General features: G+C 47.0%; 1 protein-coding gene across 5 annotated transcripts in view; it reads left to right on the top strand.

Annotated features, from left to right (window-relative positions):
* USP53 (ubiquitin specific peptidase 53) overlaps window positions 1-18,426 on the top strand; it is a 52,042-nt gene extending 33,616 nt beyond the window's left edge. For all 5 annotated transcript variants that reach the window (XM_080674197.1, XM_080674195.1, XM_080674198.1 and 2 more), the window contains 5 exons: window positions 540-659; window positions 2,038-2,773; window positions 3,772-3,848; window positions 15,188-15,278; window positions 16,126-18,426. In XM_080674197.1, coding sequence (XP_080530323.1) covers window positions 540-659; window positions 2,038-2,773; window positions 3,772-3,848; window positions 15,188-15,278; window positions 16,126-17,110 — 2,009 coding nt within the window. In that variant the 3' untranslated portion in view covers window positions 17,111-18,426. The remainder of the gene's footprint in view (window positions 1-539; window positions 660-2,037; window positions 2,774-3,771; window positions 3,849-15,187; window positions 15,279-16,125) is intronic.
* The last annotated feature ends 904 nt before the right edge of the window (window positions 18,427-19,330 follow it).

Below are 19,330 nucleotides of genomic sequence, written 5' to 3'. Positions count from 1 at the left end.
TGGAAATATACCTTTTCCCTCTTATGTATTGTTTAGATTAAGCCATTATCTGTTTTTCTAAAGATACCTAGTTTAAGCCCAGGAACTGTGTGTGTGTGAACACAAACATTGGCATCAGGTAGCTTGGCGCTATCTGTATCTACATTGTGAGTGATGTGAACTTGGGCAGGTTCGTTACTTCTGCTTCCCGATCCCAAATGGAGCTGTACTTGTGCTCATCTCGAGAACGAAGTGAGTTAGGACACGTGGCGACCGTCACCAGCCTTTAGCTCTTACATTTTAACAGAAGCTCATTTCTCCTGCACACTCACTTTAGATGCTTTACAACAAGTTTTAAAAGGTAACATGCATCTCCATTGTCAGGAGACATCACACTAACTTGATTTAGTTAAACATAAGAATGAGTTTACTCGTCCTTTACTGCGTGCTTTGTTTTTAACACAGAGCGTCTTAAATGTTTCATACAGTTCAGTTTGTGTGCGTAGTAAGCAGTTAGAAAGCGATGTGCTTCCTGATTGGATGACTGGTTTCCCCTACAGCTAGGCCAGGTCCCAGCGACCCCCGGGAGAAGATGAAGGGCCTCTCCAGGGAGTGTGCCCTGAAGGCGCTGGAGCAGAGGCACCTGTGCACGCAGAAGAGAGATGTGGGTCGGCACAGAGGTGAGCTGAGGGCGGGCAGCGCTCGTTGGAAAGGGGCCGCTACAGCCTTGTCTGCACACCACATTGTATAACTTGAATACAGCTTAACCATTTCAAATACATTACATGTATTTGTTTATATATATTAATATGATTTCTCTAATACACCTGTTGAACCTGTAGATACAAATTTTTCTCGTTCTTATTTAATTCTAGTCTGGAATACTTTGCTGTTTTAGCTTTTAATTTAAAAAAATGAATAAAAGTTAATTTCTTTAAAATTTTTAAAATATATTTTTATTGATTTCAGAGAGGAAGAGGGAGAGGGAGAAACATCAATGATGAGAGAGAAACATTGATCGGCTGCCTCCTGCACTCTCCCTACTGGGGATCGAGCCCACAACCCAGGCATGTGCCCTGACCGGCAATTGAACCATGTCCTCCTGGTGCTGAGCCACACTGGCTGGGCAATTTATTTAAATTGTAATTAAAATTGATTTCAGCCCACTCATGGTGCACTCAGGAGGGTTCTAGAAAAAGTGACAGGGGCTTGCTTTCCTGGCACCCCGACCTCCCCTCGGTCCCCATCGTCGTTTCCGTTCACCACGAGCCTGCCCGTTCCAGCGCTTTCCCTGTGGCCATCCAGGTTTCACTGAGGCTGCAGCCTGTGGAAAGGGTGTGAGATTGACCTTTGTGTGCCCCGTGTGTACAGCCACAGCAGAATCCTTTCCGGGAATCACTGGGTTAGGGGGTCTGTTTTGAACTTGGTCGCTGTGGCTCTGTTGCCTTCTTAACCGGGACCCGTCCACGGTCCCACCACAGCATCTGGGCGTCTATCCCTCCCCCCTCCACAGAGATTGTTCTCACAGACTTTCGACACTCTGCTAGCATAAGAGATAGAACATATTTTTGTTTTTATGATTTTCATTAACCATGAATGAGGTTGAATACTGTTTTTTAAAAAAAATAATTATGATCTACTTTAGAGATATTTTTTAAAATCAATATGTAACCATCTATAATAATAAAAGGGTAATATGCTAATTACACCAGACGTCTTCCAGATGTCATTCTGCACATCCTTCCTGATGAAGCCGGGGCCAGAGGGAAGCCAGCCTGGGACCTTGGTGCCGGCAGGCGGCTTGAGGGAAGCATCCCAGGTCCTGGGTGCCTGCAGGAAGCCAGTGCCAGCAGCCAAGGAAAGGAAGGCCTACTCTTGCACGAATTTTCGTGCATTGGGCCTCTAGTTTACTTTATAAATGCCTCAGTTAGCACAGGACTAGAGCTCTGGGTGGCAGAATCGTCGCTTACTCTTACTGTTTACACATCTTCTCCAGGAGTGGCTTGTGACTGAGAGTGGCCCTGAGAGTAGTTGTGTGTCTCCTTATTTGTTTTAAAGATGTGCTGGATGAAGACCTTCCACGTGTCAAGCCTGGATCACCTCCTGCCCCAAACGGCTTCCGACAATACGGCAGTCGCCCCGAGTCCCCCAGTCAGGGGAGGGGGCCGTGCGGACAGGACCCACCCACCCAGAGCCGGGCGTCTGCGCAGGTCCCGAGTGTGGGGAGGCCCCAGGCTCCTGGTCCAGGGGAACAGACCTCCCTGGCCGGCCGGGTGCAGGGTGACAGCGGCCCCGGGTATGAGACAGACAGCAGCCTCGACTCTCGGGGTAAAGGCAGCAGCCGCAACAGCAGCAGCAGGAGCCGGAGCCGAGGCTGGAAACCCATGAGAGAAACACTAAATGTCGACAGTGTCTTCAGCGAGAGTGAGAAAAGGCAGCACAGTCCACGGCACAAACCCAGCATCAGTCACAAACCCAGATGTAGCAGAGACCAGAGTCTCAGCAACTGGCCCAAGGAGCCGCCAAAGCAGAAGTGCTTGATGACCATCTATGAGGATGAAGTGAGGCAGGAGCTGGGCAGCAGGAGTTCCCTCGAAGGCCCGGGGAAAGGCACAGAGAACGCGAAAGGCCTCACACAGACGGGCGTCCCTGCTGACGCTTGGCAGGGGCAGAGGACCGAGTCTGGCTACGAGAGCAGCGACCACGTCAGCAGCGGCTCCGCCAGTCTGGACTCGCCGGGTGTGGACGGCGCTGGGACCGCGGAGCCCAGTGGTGCCCGGGACGTGGCCCCCAGGTAGCTCAGTCACGGGAGTGCCCTGCCCCAGGCTCTCTCGTTAATTGTTTGAAGTGATTTTCAAAGTCCAGGGTCTGTTAAGTGTGATGGAAAGAGCTTGAGCTCAAAGGAACGACACCTGGGACACTGCAGGCTGTTCGCTATTTCAAGTTTTTATTTTCAATAGTTATTTCCGGATTCCAAAACACACAGCTGTGTAGGAAATGGAAATTATAGGAATACATTCTCATGGTCGACATTGAAAACTATTGAAAGATGCTACAGGGTTTAAAGCACAGCTTTAAGTGGGTTGTTTAATTCTTCCATCTAGTTAATGGCTATTCTCCCATCTCTAATTTGTAACTTGGAAGCGGGGTTATTATATGCTGTCACAACCCCCTGCCATGGAGCATAGTTTTCCTTCAGCAGATGTGAAGAATGCAGTCACACCACTAGGTTTGTGCTCAGTGATTCTGAGCGTGTGATATTGCTGTCCCAGTCCATTGCACGTCTCGGGAACCCGGGAACCCTGTCCCCAGCCTGCTCAGTGGCTGGCTTCATTGGTCAGTCTAGCGACTGTTTCTGCTTTTAATTCATCCAAAACATTCTGATTTGATATTAGATGGTGTTTTACCACCTTCATTACTAAAAGGCCAGATTTGCAGAAATTAGCTGCTTATGTTCCATTAACACAGTCGGGAACTTTTTGTCAGCAGGGTAATTTCAGCGCTCTGGGAAGGAGTTGCTTAGGGTGGTAGAAAGGTCAGGGCTTCGTAACCTTGGATTTTAATTATTGGGAAAATTAAGTTTACTTCCTTGCCTTGATCTGCTCTAACCTGAGGGTAATAGTGCTGTGAGTGTCTGGTGAGAGGTAAGTGAAATTGTGTGCGTTAACACCTAGAACAGCGCGTGGCATTTACCATTGCTTAACGAGTGTTGTTTCTTTCTTTGTCTCAGAGGAAACTGAAATAGTAATTCATGGTGGCTGATGTGTCTGGTGTGTGTTTTCTATTTTTTAGTGACCAGAGTAAGATAAGCAACCGAAGTACAGAACGTGTGACCGGCACCTCCCAACAGAGTAAAAACCACCTACAAGGTAAACTTTTCATTCAAATAGATTGTACTTGTGGTCATAAGAGTAAGGACGCTAAAAGCAGTCCTGTCACTGAGAAGTTAGGAGCTTGAGGTGGAAGTGGGCGGAGCCCATGCTGGGAGCCTTTGAAGAGACCGGAAGGGGAGTGTCCTCATGGTGAGGACCGCAGAGTCCCAGGGTGGTAGCGCAGTATGTTTCTTGTTCATGTCGTGTGCGGGACGGTCAGCCTGCTGACGGACCCAGGGGATCACAGGCCCCAGCGGCAGGACCCCATCGGCACTGATGCTTCTCTGATCACTGCTGTATGGGGGTGGGGGTACCCCACACAGAAAATCACGTGTTCGTTCTTAAAGCCTCGCCCAGCAGTTGTCAGGCATGCCTACGCTCATCGCACTGGCCAGGTAGGCCTCAGCTACAGGCCTGATTGCAGAGGGAAGGGACCATGTCACAGGGCCCGGATGCTGAGCCGCCGCTTGCACACGACACCCTGGTGTCTACCACAGGGTCAAGGGCAAAGAGAAACTGGTCAGCAGCTGCGGGGCAAGTTCAGTCTGGAAACAGTGGGCAATGGTGAAAGTTACTCCAGTGCCCGTGGTGCGGGCTGCTCCAGTGCCTTGTCAGCAGTGAGTAGCAGCCCAAAAGCCAAGGGTGTTGGGGGTGGGGAGGGGGGAGGTGTGTACAGAACTCGGCAGTGCTGTCGAGGGGCCCACGGTGTCTGGGAGGCTTGGGGGAACCATGAGCAATTACTATTGAGGTTGCAGGGACTGACAGTAGAAATGGTAAAATTCAGAGGATTAGAAGGGATTTAATTTTTCAAAATAAAGAATAGCCATAAAAATCAAACTTTAAAGTTTGTTTTTAGTATTTATCATCCTGAAGGCTGTTGTGGAGATTATTGTTCAGGTGGCAGACTTTGAGTATGGTTAAGTGCTATTATTTTGTTTGCATCAAAGGGTATAATATCAGAAGGAAACACTGATATTGAGGAAATAAACCTTCCTTTCCCATATAAATGTCTCGCCTGTTTAACAAACCTGATAACGTCTGGTAAGCAAGTATTACAGGAAGCAGCGAAGGGCTGGCCAAAGGCCACGGCCGAGGTGGGGAGCTTGAACAATGACCCCAGTTCAGGATCTTGACAGAATGGCGCTGGCCTCCCGAGAGTGTATCGCACAGGTCGGGGGCCTGAGGCCAGGAGTGCACTGCAGTGAGTGTGTGAGAATGTGCACTGGGTTTCCCACTGACTATGAAAGAGTGGGCAGGTAGCCCACTTAGAACAATGGTTTTCAATATATTTGTATTGGTTTCAGAGAGGAAGGCAGAGGGGGAGAGAGAAACACCAATGGGAGAGAGAGTCATTGATTTGCTGCTTCCTGCATGCCCTAATGGGGATCGAGCCTACAACCCAGGCATGTGCCCTTGACTGGAATCAAACCCAGGACCCTTAAACCTGCAGGCCAAAACTCCATTCGCTGAGCCAACCAGCCAGGGCTGAAACAGTTCTTATTGTGGTAAAATACACATGACGTTTGCCATTCTAATAACCACTTTTAAGTGACAGCTCAGTGGCATGAAGTACACTCACATTGTTATGCAGCCTGCACCTCCCCCATCTCCACTCTCATCTTCTCACACTGAAACTCTGTCCCCATCCCTCCCTTCCTCCTACTCTCAACCCTCCCCCTCCATTCTCCCCTACTCCCCCACCCCCCACCCCCGCCCTGGCAGCCACCTTGCTTTCTGTCTCTGAACTGGACTACTCTAGGCACCTCAGAAAAGGGATCGAACTGACTGTGTTTTTGTGACTGGCTTATTTCACTTCACATAATGTATTCAGGTTTCATCCATATGGTAGCCTGTGTCAGAATTCCCTTCCTTTTCAAGGCGGGATAGTATTCCATGGTGTGACCTAATGCATTTTGTTTACCCACTCGTCTGCTGCCGGACATTCGGGACATCTCCACCTGTGGCCACCGCAGCACTCCTGTGAACACGGCGGGACAGGGACCTGAGAGTACACCTGGAGTGGTTGCTGGGCCCTGTGGTCGTTCTGGGTTAATTTCTGAGAAACCATTCGGCAGCTGCACGTTTCACAGCGCCCTGCAGTGCACTAGGTGCAGTCCGCTCTCCACACCTCCCAGCACGCGTATCATCTGGGCTCTTTGATGGTTGCCATCCTAATGGGTGTGTAATCCTCTTTTTGTTTAGCTACATGAATTGCATCTGTTAAAATTATTTCTTGCCCAGCCAGCGTGGCCTATGAACCAGGAGGTCACGGTTCAATTCCCAAAGCATATGCCTGCGTTGAGGGCTCAATCCCCAGGAGGGGGCTGCAGGAAGCAACCGATGGATGATGTTTCTCTCTCATTGATGTTTCTATTTCTCTCTCCTCCTTATTCCCCCTCTCTTTAAATCAATAAAAATATATCCACTCATCTACTGATGGGCACTTGGGCTGTGTCCAGATCTTAGCTATTGTAAGTTGCACTGCTATGAATATAGGGGTGCATACATTCTTTCTGATTGGTGTTTTGGGTTTCTTAGGATATATTCCTAGAAGCGGGATCACTGGGTCAAAAGGCAGATCCATATTTAATTTTTTTTAGGAAACCCCATATTGTTTTTTTGCAGTGGCTGCACCAGTCTGCATTCCCACCAGCAGTGCACAAGGGTTCCCTTTTCTCCACATCCTTGCCAGCACTTGTCATTTGTTGATGTAGCCATTCTGACAGGTGTGAGGTAATATCTCATTGTGAGGTGATGCCCAAGTGCCCATCAGTAGACGAGTGGATAAAAAAGCTGTGGTACATTTACACCATGGAATACTATGCAGCTGTAAAAAAGAAGGATCTCTTACCCTTTGCAACAGCATGGAGGGACCTGGAGAGTAATATGCTAAGTGAAATAAGCCAGTCAGAGAAAGACAAGTATCACATGATCTCACTCATATGTGGAATCTAATGAACAAAATAAACTGATGAATAAAATAAATCCAGAGACATAGAAGCATGGGACAGACTGAAGTGGAAGCTCAGAGGGAAGGCGGGGGAGGGTGGTTGGTGGGGAAGTGGTCAACTAAAGAGCTTGTATGCATATGTGCATAAGCCATGGACACTGCCAATAGGGGGGTGAAGGTCTGGGGCGGGGGGTGGGGGCAGGCTAGAAGGGGTCAATGGGGGGATGGGGGACATATGTAATTCTTTCAACAATAAAGATTTAAAAATAAATATTAAAAAAGAACTGAGATGGATTTATAGTGTCATCCAAAATAAAGCATGAATGAAGTATAGACACTAAATTTTTTTTTTAATTTCTTATTCAGTGCACATCAGAACCCCCATGGTTCTAATCTTTGCCTTGCTCATGTCCCTGCCCTGTGTGTCTGTGCCCCCTGCCCAGGCCTCGGGAAGTGGATTTATTAGGCAGTTAGGGATGTATGCCTAGATCTCAGGAAAGATGATGTATTTGGACTCGTCAGCATGTATGGGAGCTGAATGGCATGGGCATGAACTATAGCACTCAAGAGAACTGGAGATGTGGAAGCAAAAGATAGAAAAAGAAAGGAAGGGTCTATTTCATTCACCAGTTTATTTTGTTCATTAGATTCCACATATGAGTGGGGTTTGCTGGGTGAGAAGGGTGAGCCAGGACAGAGAGAAGGAGCCACATTGGAAAAATGTGAGGAGTAGCTGAGAAGTCTGAGAATACACAGCAGGGGTCATCCCAGGGGACCTGGGGAGTTTCCTGAGGGATCAGGGTCTCAGAGTGAGCAGAGTCAGGGTAAGATGTCCACTTCAGCAGTGGTCCTCAGTGATGCCAGAGAGCCAGCGGGCTGGAGGACATGAGACATGAAGCAGGATCCAAGTGAAGCATTGGGAAGTAGGCCGTATTCTTGGTGCCTCACTCACATGTGTCAGACCACAGGGGGAATGTTCACCAGAGGGGATCTGGGGAAGGGCACAGGGATTCCTAGTACTAGGCTTAATCTTCCAACTTTTCTGAACTTCCTGAAATTATCCTATCTAATAAAAGAGTAATATGCAAATTAACCATCACTCCGCTACACCCACAAGCCACGCCCACCAGCCAATCAGGAGCGAATATGCAAATAAACCCAACCAAGATGGCTACGGCCACAGAGAGCAGGAGGGAGGCTTGGGTTTCCCTGGCAATGGAGGAAGCCAAGCTTTCCGCCTGCCCTTGCTGGCCTAGGCCTCCACTCAAGGCTACAAAGTTTCAATGATAGCAGATACATAAACCCAAACAAATGGTGGCAGCCACGGAGCTGGAGAGAGCAGGTGTCTAGGGTTGCCCCCAGCGATGGAGGAAGCCAAGCTTTCCGCACACTCTGGCCGGCCCAGGCCTCACTTAAGGCTACAAAGTTTCAATTATAGAAGATACATAAATCCCAATAGAAATGGCTGCCGCCACTGAGCAAGCAGAAGGCTTGGCTCTGCTCCAGGCTACAAAGTTTCAATTGTAGAAGATAAATAAACCCCAGATACCAGAGCCTCCACTTGGGTCGCCGGGGGGCGTGGCCGGCCTGCAAACCACTACAGGCCCCTCGCCCAGGCCACCCCACGCCCCAAGGGAACCCCCACCCTGATCCGGGACACCCTTCAGGGCAAACCAGCTGGCCCCCACCCGTGCACCAGGCCTCTATCCTATCTAATAAAACTAATATGCAGATTGACCATCACTCCAACACACAAGATGGCTACCCCCATGTGGACACAAGATGCCCACCACAAGATGGCCAGCAGGGGAGGGCAGTTAGGGGTGACCAAGCCGGCAGAGGAGGGAAGTTTGGGGCGACCGGGCCTGCAGGGAAAGGCAGTTGGGAGGGACCCAGGCCTGCAGGGGAGAGCAGTTGAGGGGGACCAGGCCTGCAGGGGAGGGCAGTTAGGGGTGACCAGGCCTGCAGGGGAGGGCAGTTGGGGGGGACCCAGGCCTGCAGGGGAGAGCAGTTGGGGGGACCAGGCCTGCAGGGGAGGGCAGTTAGGGGTGACCAGACCTGCAGGGGAGGGCAGTTAGGGGTGACCAGGCCTGCAAGGGAGGGCAGTTAAGGGAAAACAGGCTGGCAGGGGAGCAGTTAGGCATCAATCAGGCTGGCAGGGGAGTGGTTAGGGGGTGATCAGGCTGGCAGGCAGAAGCAGTTAGGGGCAATCAGGAAGGCAGGCAGGCGAGCAGTTGGGAGCCAGCAGTCCTGGATTGTGAGAGGGATGTCCGACTGCCCGATCCCACTGGGATCGGGCCTAAACGGGCAGTTGGACATCCCTCGAGGGGTCCCAAATTGGAGAGGGTGCAGGCTGGGCTGAGGAACACACACCCCCGTGCACGAATTTCATGCCCTGGGCCTCTAGTCTATACTAATAAAAGGGTAATATGCTAATTAGAGTGGATCAACCGGACATCTTCCGGTTGTCCAGTCTTCCTTCCAGACAAAGCTACAGTGGCAGGGGGCTGAGGCAGAGGCGGTTAGGGGTGATCAGATCAGCAGGGGAGCAGTTAGGGGCCATCAGGCCAGCAGGGGAGGGCGGTTAGGGGCGATCAGGCTGGCAGGAGAGGGCGGTTGGGGCGATCAAACAGAGGTGGTTAGGGGCAATGAGGCAGGCAGGCAGAGGCAATTAGGGGCAATCAGGCAGGCAGGCAGAGTGGTTAAGGGTGATCAGGCAGGCAGGTAGGTGAGTGGTTAGGAGCTGGCAGTCCAGGATTGCCAGAGGGATATCTGACTGCCAGTTTAAACCGGCAGTCAGACATCCCCCAAGGGATCCTGGATTGGAGAGGGTGCAAGCCAGGCTGAGGGATCCCCCCTCCCGTGCACAAATTTCATGCACCAGGGCCTCTAGTCTATATATATATATATATATATATATATATATATATATATATTCCTAATAACCGTTCCACCGGTAGCTATGACACGCACTGACCACCAGGGGGCAGACGTTCCGACCGGTGGCATTAGCTTGCTGCTGGAGTCCAGTCCGGCCAATCGGGATTGGGTGAGATGAGCCGGACATGCCATGGAGCCCTCCCGCAGTCCCTCTCCGGCCCTGATCGTGCACTGGTGGGGTCCCTGGGCCTGGCCTGCGCTCTCTCACAACCCAGGACCCCTCGGAGGATGTTGGAGAGCTGGTTTCACCCAATAGCTGCAGGTCAGACTGAGGGACCCCACCGGTGCATGAATTCATGCACCAGGCCTCTAGTTTTCAAATAAAAAGTTTTCCCAGTAGAATTGAAAGTAAATAACGGAAGCAGAGATGTGGCTTTACCACGTCTGTCCAACCTTGGCTGGGGTTAGCCCAGCAGCACCTGGAGGAGGAAAATGAAGGCCAGAGCTCAGCTTGGCATTCGTGTCAGGAGTAAGGAATAAGGATGCCCTAGGAGGAGGAGGTGTGAGGGTGGGACCAGGGCGGGGCCAGGACAGCCAGGGCGTGGTGTGTGGAGGGAGAGCTGGAGGGAACCAGGAGAAGGCAGGCCTGGGTGGGAGATGAAGGTGGGGCCTCCTTCCCTGTGCTCTGCTCAGTGGGGTGTTGAAGGAGTTCACACCCAGTAATACCTTTCTCCAGGAGCTGAGGGTATCTGCTAAAATCATGTATGTTCAGATATTACAGATTATACACAATAAATCTCAAAGGGATTATTAGGTTTTTCAGAAAACTTTTGCCACCAACTTTGGAGTCAGCAATCCTTGACTCAGCCTTAGTTGAGGGTAGAAATCAGCCTTAGTTCAAGCTGAGAATCTGGATCTTGGAAATGACAAGTTAATCTGTCATTTAAAAAATCTGTTAATTCCCTGAATTTCTTAATACAAAAAAGTCTACTTCCACTCTGTTGAGTGAAATAGACTACCCTTAATAGTGTTAAATCCTAGAATCAGTAAATGAAAAAAATTTTATTTGAAGAATTTGTACATGTGCCTGTTCACTTTCTCTAAGGTTTTTTCCCCCCAAAACTGTAGAATGTATTCATTTAAAAAAACCTATAATAATAAAAGCATAATATGCTAATTAGACCGGACAGCCGAACGTCCTTCCGGACAAAGCTGCGAGGGCCGAGGGCAGGGAACTGTGGCGGCAGGCAGCTGTGGCGGCCGGCAGTGGCAGCAGCGGCGGAGTGATGGGGGCGGCACCTTCCCCTGATCGGCTAGTTACCTCCCCTGAGGGCTCTTGGACTGAGAGGGGGCAGGCTGGGCTGAGGGACCCCTCTCCCCCAGTGCATGACTTTTCGTGCACCGGGCCTCTAGTAACGTCAGAAAGTGTATCTAGACAAGAGGTACTTTTGCCGGTTGACTCATTCCTGTGATGCCACATTTATTTTCTGAGTGTCCCCGACTGCAGAGGGCAGTGATTGGCACACAGCACCAACAAATGTTGATGTCGTTTTTAAAACTGTAAGCGTTTGGTATTGAAATTAAGTTTGTCGCAAAATAGCATTATTGACTTTTTGTTTAAATTGTAATTCCAGTGAGAAAAGTTTCCGACTCCTGTCTTTTTATTTTGTATCATCCCAATATTTAGTTACCTGGGAGCGTTGTTAAAGTAGCCACTCATGTCCTAACCCAGTGGTCGGCAAACTGCGGCTCGTGAGCCACATGCGGCTCTTTGGCCCCTTAATGTGTGACTCTTCCACAAAATACCACGACCTGGGCGAGTCTATTTTGAAGAAGTGGCGTTAGAAGAAGTTTAAGTTTAAAAACTTTGGCTCTCAAAAGAAATTTCAATCGTTGGTACTGTTGATATTTGGCTCTGTTGACTAATGAGTTTGCCGACCACTACCCTAACCGGTTTGGCTCAGTGGATAGAGCGGACTGAAGGGTCCTAGGTTCGATTCTGGTCAAGGGCATGTACCTTGGTTGCAGGCACATCCCCAGTCGGAGGTGTGCAGGAGGCAGCTGATTGATGTTTCTCTTTCATCAATGTTTCTAACTCTCTATCTCTCTCCCTTCCTCTCTGTAAAAAATCAATAAAATATATATCTTTTTAAAAAGTAGACACTCATTCCTGCAGGGTAAATTTAGCCAGAAATAGTTATCCAGTGAAATTCTGTGCTTTTTCTAAAGTATTCAGATCGTATTTGCATGTCTTGTCATTGTAGACCAGGTCATTAATTATGTGCCTGCTCTTGAACGTTTACGCTTTGTAACAGTAACGTTTCTCTTTATTCTGAAATCTCGCTGGACAGCGAGAGAGCAGTTTGGTTTTATGGCTACTTAAGTCTGTTTCAAACCTAGGCCATCTTTTCAGAGGAAGTATATATTCTGATTTCTTGACTGTTGGGCTTTGGGGTTTTTTTGTATACAGTATCAAAGTTAGCATTATTAATTAAAGCTCTCTGCCCTGACATTGTGGCATCATCCGTGCCAAGTGTTAAAATCGGTCTATTTTAGATTTGCAAAGAACCTGGAGCCAAAATTCCCGTAAAGACACATGGATGTCTATGTCAGCAGGGGAGAAAAATAACATCTATTTTTAAGGTAGTGGAATTCTGAAGTCAGACCACTTGGTTGAATGCTTGCCATAGTGACTGAAATTCCACACACTCAGAGCCTCTGCTGCCCCCTGCTGCCTGGTGTGTGGACCCTTGAACAAAAGGAAAGAGTTCTTTTAAGAATTATTTTTTTCTTGTGTGTGTGAGTCTATTAGACTTGAAATTACGTGTAAGCTAAAAAGTAAAATAAATATTCTGAAGTTAAAATCAAAATGGGTAGAAAATTATAATGTAATTTTAAATTACAAATGTTTTAGGCTTTAAAGATTGAAAAATTAGCCAGGTTCTTTTTGACGTTATTTTTTAACCATAAAGTAACACGGGGCGGGGGGGGGGGGGTGGGGAGAGGAGGCTTAGTTTTTGAGTATTATAGATGTCTGGGGTGGCAGAAGATAAAATAAATGGCAACCCGCTTCCGCACCACTAAGACTGGGGGATGTCACACTGCCTTTTATTTAGGCAGCACTAGAGTGGTGCTCGGGCGGAGACCTGAATAGGTGGGGAGATCAGAAGACAGTCTCAGGGTCCACTTCCCTGGCCCAGGTCCGGGAGCTGGGAACACGGTGGACAGGGGTGGGCTGACCTAAAGAAAGAAAACAGTGCATTTCCCATGCAGTTGCTTGTTCATTCTGTAGATTTCCATTGCGTGTCTTCTGTGTGCTAGATACTGAGCTAGCCTCTGGGGAAACTAACAAATAAAGAGCTTCCTGGTCTGGTGGAAGTAAGACTCCGTCTTTAACAAGTGAACGCCAGACCTGTGGTTCCCCCCATTCCGCTGGGAGGTGTCAATACATGTGAGCAGCATCACACATAAGTATTAAATTCCATGAATATTATACAGTTCTTGCTTGGAAATTGCTTCAAGATTTAACTTGCAGAACCTGACCAAAGTCAAATACAGATTTTTTGGTAGGGTAGTATTTAGATGTTTGGATCAACTATGGATTCCACTTGAATTCTGAGGGATAGGGTAGTTTTTACAAATATACCCTGAAGATCAACTTAGGGATAAAGGGCATCTATGATAGAGTTCCATATTATTGTTTAAAAAATAAAGTTCTGTTTTAATACCTTTGTTTCATTTTCTTTGATCTTTAATTTGGTGTGCGTGAGAACGAGAGGAAATTGAAATAAATGAACATGATGAAAAGGTCACCTAAAATAAGGAGAACACAAAAACTTATTAGAGCTGTACAGAGTATAGGCAATTAATTGAAAATGCAAGCTGATGCCATATATTCTATCTTCTGTGGGCACCAGCCCATTAAAGTGCATCGTAGGACTCGATGTTCAAACCAGTGACCCAGCTTCGTCAGACAGAGACGCTGTGGGATGACCTTGTACTAAGGGCACAGGCGCACGAGGGCTCCGGGCGCTGGAGGAGCCATGTGTGACTGCTGCCACCTGCCAGCAGCAGAGCATTGCTGGGTCACCTGCCTTCCTCGGGCATGAGAGGGGAGTGTCTCACAGCATAGCTGTGACGGAGATCTTAGGAAGACAGCTGTTTTTAATGGAGAGCAGTGGTTTACAAGCCTTTTAACCGCAAATCATTATATTATTAAAAAACACCGAGGACCTCAAGACCTTTTGTTTCTATAGTTATATCTATCAATACTTGCTGTAGTAGGCATTAGACCAAACATTTTAAATATTTATTTACTCACTTAAAGAATGTCTTACTTTACTCACGCATGGTTTTATAACATCCATGCATCTTTATTTGGGAAATAATTGGCTTGCTAAATTTTGTGTAAGTCTTCTAGCCGTTGATACTTTTTTTTTTTTTAGGAAGAGTTCATTTCTAATTCTTTTAATATATTTTTATTGTTGATAGTATTATAGATGTCTGCCACCCCACCCCTTTTTCTTTCCTCCTTCTAGCCCCTACCCCAACCCTCCCCCCAGTTCTTTACCACCCTGTTGCCCGTCCATGGCTATGCATTTAAGTATATGTATGTTCTTGGGTTTATCTCTTCTTGTCCCCCCAACCCCACATCCAGGCATGTCAGTCTCTTTCATACCTCCTTGCTTCAGGTCTTATTTTGATACTATCTTTATATATCTTTTTTTAAACCCTATTTGTTAATATCCCCACAGACTTTAGCAGAAAGTCTTTATAATTATTGGGAAGCTAAAAAACTCAGAGGTAGATAATAAGTTTTTCAAAAGTCTTACTTTGATCTAAAAGCTTGAATTTCATCATTGGCAATAAACACTGCCAGTTGGTTTTCTTGGAGTCACATGTTCACTTCTTTAACGTTCAAGAAAATTTCTGCCAAATAACCAAGTCTGATAACCCACACTTGTCATCTTTTTCAGTAAAAATGGTGTTCAGTTGTAGAGAGTAAATAAAGTAATTATTATCCACTTCTCCCAACCCACGTGGGCGGTTAGGGTTAGGGTTAAGTCAATGGTAGTGGGTGGTGGTGGTGTAACGTTGTGTGTGCTGTGACCCAGTGGTGTTCCTACCCCCGTGAGGCAGGTGAAATCAGTCCTGTGGTCTCATTACTAAGGGAGCGACATTGTCAGGGGCTGAGGGGCTTGCTCGGTCACCACCTGGTCAGCCGTGACTCCAGGCTCCCACCGAGCCCTCCGTTTTCAAATGAGGGTTCTGTACCTCCTCAGTGGTGGGCCTCGTATACCTGGGACACGGGCACCTGGGACACAGGCCCCGGTCCACGCCCAGCACATGGGAAGAGCATTATTCATTTGAAGTGGTAACAAATTGAGGGAAGAGCCATTCTGTAGAAAGGGCCAGAAAAGAGGTGCTGTTTGAGCTGAGTCTTGAGGAATTCGTTTTGTTTGTTAATTGGAAGATTTTAAATACTCCCACTTTTCTCCCTCCTCAGGCTGTAGAAAAGAATTCAAGAACTTGGAAGTAGGCTGTAAGTCTCATGACCCAGAATCACATCCACAAATAAAAAACCCTGTGATAAAAAGGTAAGGAGATACATTTGGGAATATTAATGTCTTTTTCTTAAGGGGGTGTATTAGAGGAATGCTTTACTTACCAGAAAGGCACAGTGCACATTGCTACCCCGCAGCCATGGTCTGCGGCATGTTGATGTCCATCTTATTGGGGTCAGTTAACAGGACGTACACCTAAGGAGAGGGGTCCCACGGGTACAACACGATTGTTTCAATCCTCATATATCCTTACAAAGTAGATGGTATTTTGCAAAAGAGAAGATTTGGGACTTAGATGAAGTAATTTGTCCAAAGTAGTGGAGCTCAAACCTGACTATAGCTCTTGTCTACCTAGCAAAGCCTCAACTCTTCATCATTATGTAATGCCCATGATAAAAATAACCAGGTGAGCAAAAATATTTTGCAGTGTGCTACCTTTTATCTTCACCTTGGATATTAATTACTACCTAAATAGACATAATCTTGGTTTACTAGATTATTTTAAATTAGTATCCTATCCTTATGTGTCAGGATTAAAGTACCTCCATTACTGTAAACTCTGCAGTGTTGGTTGGGAAGTGTCTTAGGGGATTGACGTGTTTGCTGGGAATATCTTCCTGAAGTCTGAAATTCGTTTTTAAAAATCATACTTCCAATGCTTAGCAACTTGATTTAGTAGTGACCAGTGTTTCTGAGCAGCACTCCTGTCTGATTGAGAGTCAGAGAGTGTAAAATGTTAATGCTTCAGATCCCTTCCGTCTCTGTTATGTCACAAAAGTTGCCTAACGTGTCTGCTGGGAGATGAGGTGACGGGACAGTTCCCTCCAGCTCCGCATGCTCGCACGTGGGGCTGTAGCTTCGTTTTGTTTTTCTATTTTAGGTCCCGCGGACGTGACCCCAGCGGGAAGTTGCTCCCTGCATCAGGTCCACACATCCTCCGGGACCTCATAGCCAGTGAGCACACCCCGTCGGGGGAACAGAAGCTTGAACACGCCAGCGAGTGCCAGTTTCCCACGCGGCCAGTTGGAGGCAGTTCCGAGGGGACAGGTTTACTTTCTCACACTGATGCTAATTCTGCTTCTGGAATGAGAACGAGCAGTGATGACGTCTCACCAGCCTTGGTGTGGCCCGCGCCAGGAAGAGCTGCGGGGCTCGCGACCGGCGCTGCCCCCCTCGCCCGGCAGTGCACTGCCACGGACCCGTGTTACCCAGAGACCTCCCTATCCAGGGGGCGTGGGGCTCCGTCCACTCGCAGAGCCGATGGTTGTCAGGTGCCAAAACTCATTTGCCAGAATCCACCACCCCCTTTGCCACCAAAAAGGTATGCTGTGACCTGTGTGCCACAGCCAGGGGAAAATGGCCCTGTACTGGACGCCAGACTCCCAGAGGTGCCCAGAGCTCGCTCGGCTGGTCCTCCGCCACTCAGCACGGGGACAGCGGCAGAATCAGGCTCTGCAGTGAGCGTCCCTTCTAGGGACGAAAGGCTCAAGCAGACGGTCCAAGCAAGAGAGCGTGTGGGCGCCACCCGGAACCACCCGACCAGCTCAGCCAGTGGTGCCCAGGCAGGCCTGGGTGCAGGTGTCGCTGTATCGTGCCAACCAGAAGCAGACTGGAGTCCATCCTGTCCCAGGGAGACCGTCTCCCTCACCACCTATTTTTCAGTCGATAGCTGCATGACCGATACGTACAGGCTAAAATACCATCAGAGGCCCAAGCTCTGCTTCCTAGAGAGCTCCGGCTGCTGCGAGAACTCAGCACCTCGGAGCGAAAGAGGCCCGGCACCTGGACCTACGCTGCCTGACAATCTCGGGGCAAGCTGCCCTCTTGAGCAAAGACACAAACCCAGTGTCCATTGTAACAGATGAACCATGACACCGGCAGCCTCATGCTCAGAGGCCATTACAGCATGAGGGAGATCGACGGACCGAACTTACTGAACAATGAAATTAAAGCCGTGGTGTTTCAAAGTCATTCGTCACTTTAACTTTCTCTTGTACATTTTACCTTGAGACAATCAACTTATTGGATGTTTTAGAAATCCCGTTCAGTAGTCTTGGCTTGCCTCGAAAAACAGACAATCAGGGATGTGCAAAAAGTCACTTACTATATGGTGTGGTTGAATAAAAATGGAGTCTGTCCCTTTGTTTTGTGGTTGGTAGAACCCTGAGTATGAGAGTAGTCAGACCTCGTGTGTGGAGATGGCTACACTGTGCTAACTGAAAAGTGCCAGGGGATGTGTAGTCGGTAGGCAAAGCAGGCTGGGCTTTCTGAACAAGCACTTTCTCGCGGGGCCAAAGGACACTTCGCCTTCCCATGGGTTCCGACTTCTGGGATAGTCGGCTACGTGTGACCTCTCCATGTCTTAGAAAATACCGACCCATGAAATTGATAGCATTTGGGGGAAAAGCCTTAATGATAAAGACATTTTAAAAATATATATATTTTTATTGATTTCAGAGAGGAAGAGAGAGGTAAATAGAAATAGAAACATCAGGATGAGAGAGGATCATTGATCGGCTGCCTCCTGCACACCCCACTCTGGGGTTTAAGCCTGCAACCTGGGCATGTGCCCTGACTGGGAATCAAACCATGACCTCCTGGTTCATAGGTCAATGCTCAACCACTGAGCAACACTGCTGGGCAATAAAGAAAATTTTAAATTCAATTCTCAAGGTCAAAACAGGAGAAACTTAATTTTGCTCCTAGGACTTTCATCTTCAGAATGCCTAGTTAACATCAATTTGGCCCTTGACTGTTGTATGTATCAATAAACAATACTTCAGCCAGGTAAGCTAAAAATAATAAAATACTTAGCTTTAATATATTTATCTATCTTGTTACTTTTTTAAACTTTTGTATGAAATGTAAACGGTTTTTGTTTTGGTTTGGTTTACTGTGGGCTGCTAGTAACCAGTGTTGGAAGTTGACCTAGTGCCCTCCTGGGAACCTCACTGTGACCACCGGATTTCCCTGCCATCATCTCTTCTGTCTCTAGGATGGCAACCTATTTTGTTGATTTTCTGATTCTTGTATCTGAAGATCTTTCTGGGTTTCCAGATAAAATTGTTGCCTTTGATTTAGAGGGTTTAATTTTAATGAAATGTCATTTTACCCTAACTACATTCATGGAGAGGGCTCTATTTTTAAATAAAATAAAGGAATCTTCCATTATTATGATGAACTCACAAGTGTGTGAGTTACTTTAATTGTCTATTGCTTTACTTTAGTAGTTGTCATTTTGTACTAGCTGAGGAACCTAACTGTGGCTCAGCTGAGTTTCACATTGTCCACTCCAGAGAACAACACACCGAAAGCTTTTCTTGCCTTTGTCGATGGTAAAGTTTATAGGTAGAACTTGGTCACTCTTTAAAATGATTACTAAATTTAATACTTTGACCAATTCCATAAATTAAAATATTCCAAAATGTGAATGACTAACAGTACTTCCAAATAGGAAGTAATTGCTTATAAAAGTCTAACTTAGTTGTCAAATCTTATAGTTGTCTTCCACCAAGAAGGGTTTTAATAGCCTTTTCTAACCATTATAGTGATTATCACCTCTTCATTTAGAAATACTTGAATATCAACTGAATTAAATTTTATCTTTTAAGAAAGCTTATTTTTAACATGACTTTGAGTATGGAGCATTTGTAAATATTGTAAACTTTGTAAAATTGTATTTGAAATGTCAGTGTATATAAATAGTGCTTTTATAACACTGTAAAATACTAGAAAACAGGCTTCAAGTATTTTTAATCGTTTTCAAAAACCTTTTGTGTAGGTTTTTATTCTACTGGTCAAGATGTTCAGTTGAGATGTATTATTTGAAATAGTTAAAGCAATTCCTGATATTTAACAGCAATCTCATAGATTTGAATTTACACTCACAATTGAGTTCAAACATCAACTAGAAATGCCCCCTTTGGGCTCCTGTTTTAAGTGCTGTCCTGTCGAAACATCCCGAGTCATGTAACAGCTCGAACAGGCTAGAAATGACCGTTCATCTTTATATGATCCAACACTCCAAATACAGTTTGAGTGCTTATTTAGTAACTAATAATTCACATGTAAAATTTTTATTTTTA

This window comes from Plecotus auritus, assembly GCF_963455305.1.
Source record: "Plecotus auritus genome assembly, chromosome: 6".
Classification (NCBI taxonomy): Eukaryota; Metazoa; Chordata; class Mammalia; order Chiroptera; family Vespertilionidae; genus Plecotus; species Plecotus auritus.
Note: the sequence above shows the minus strand (reverse complement) of the source record. Positions and strands in the feature narration are given on the sequence as shown.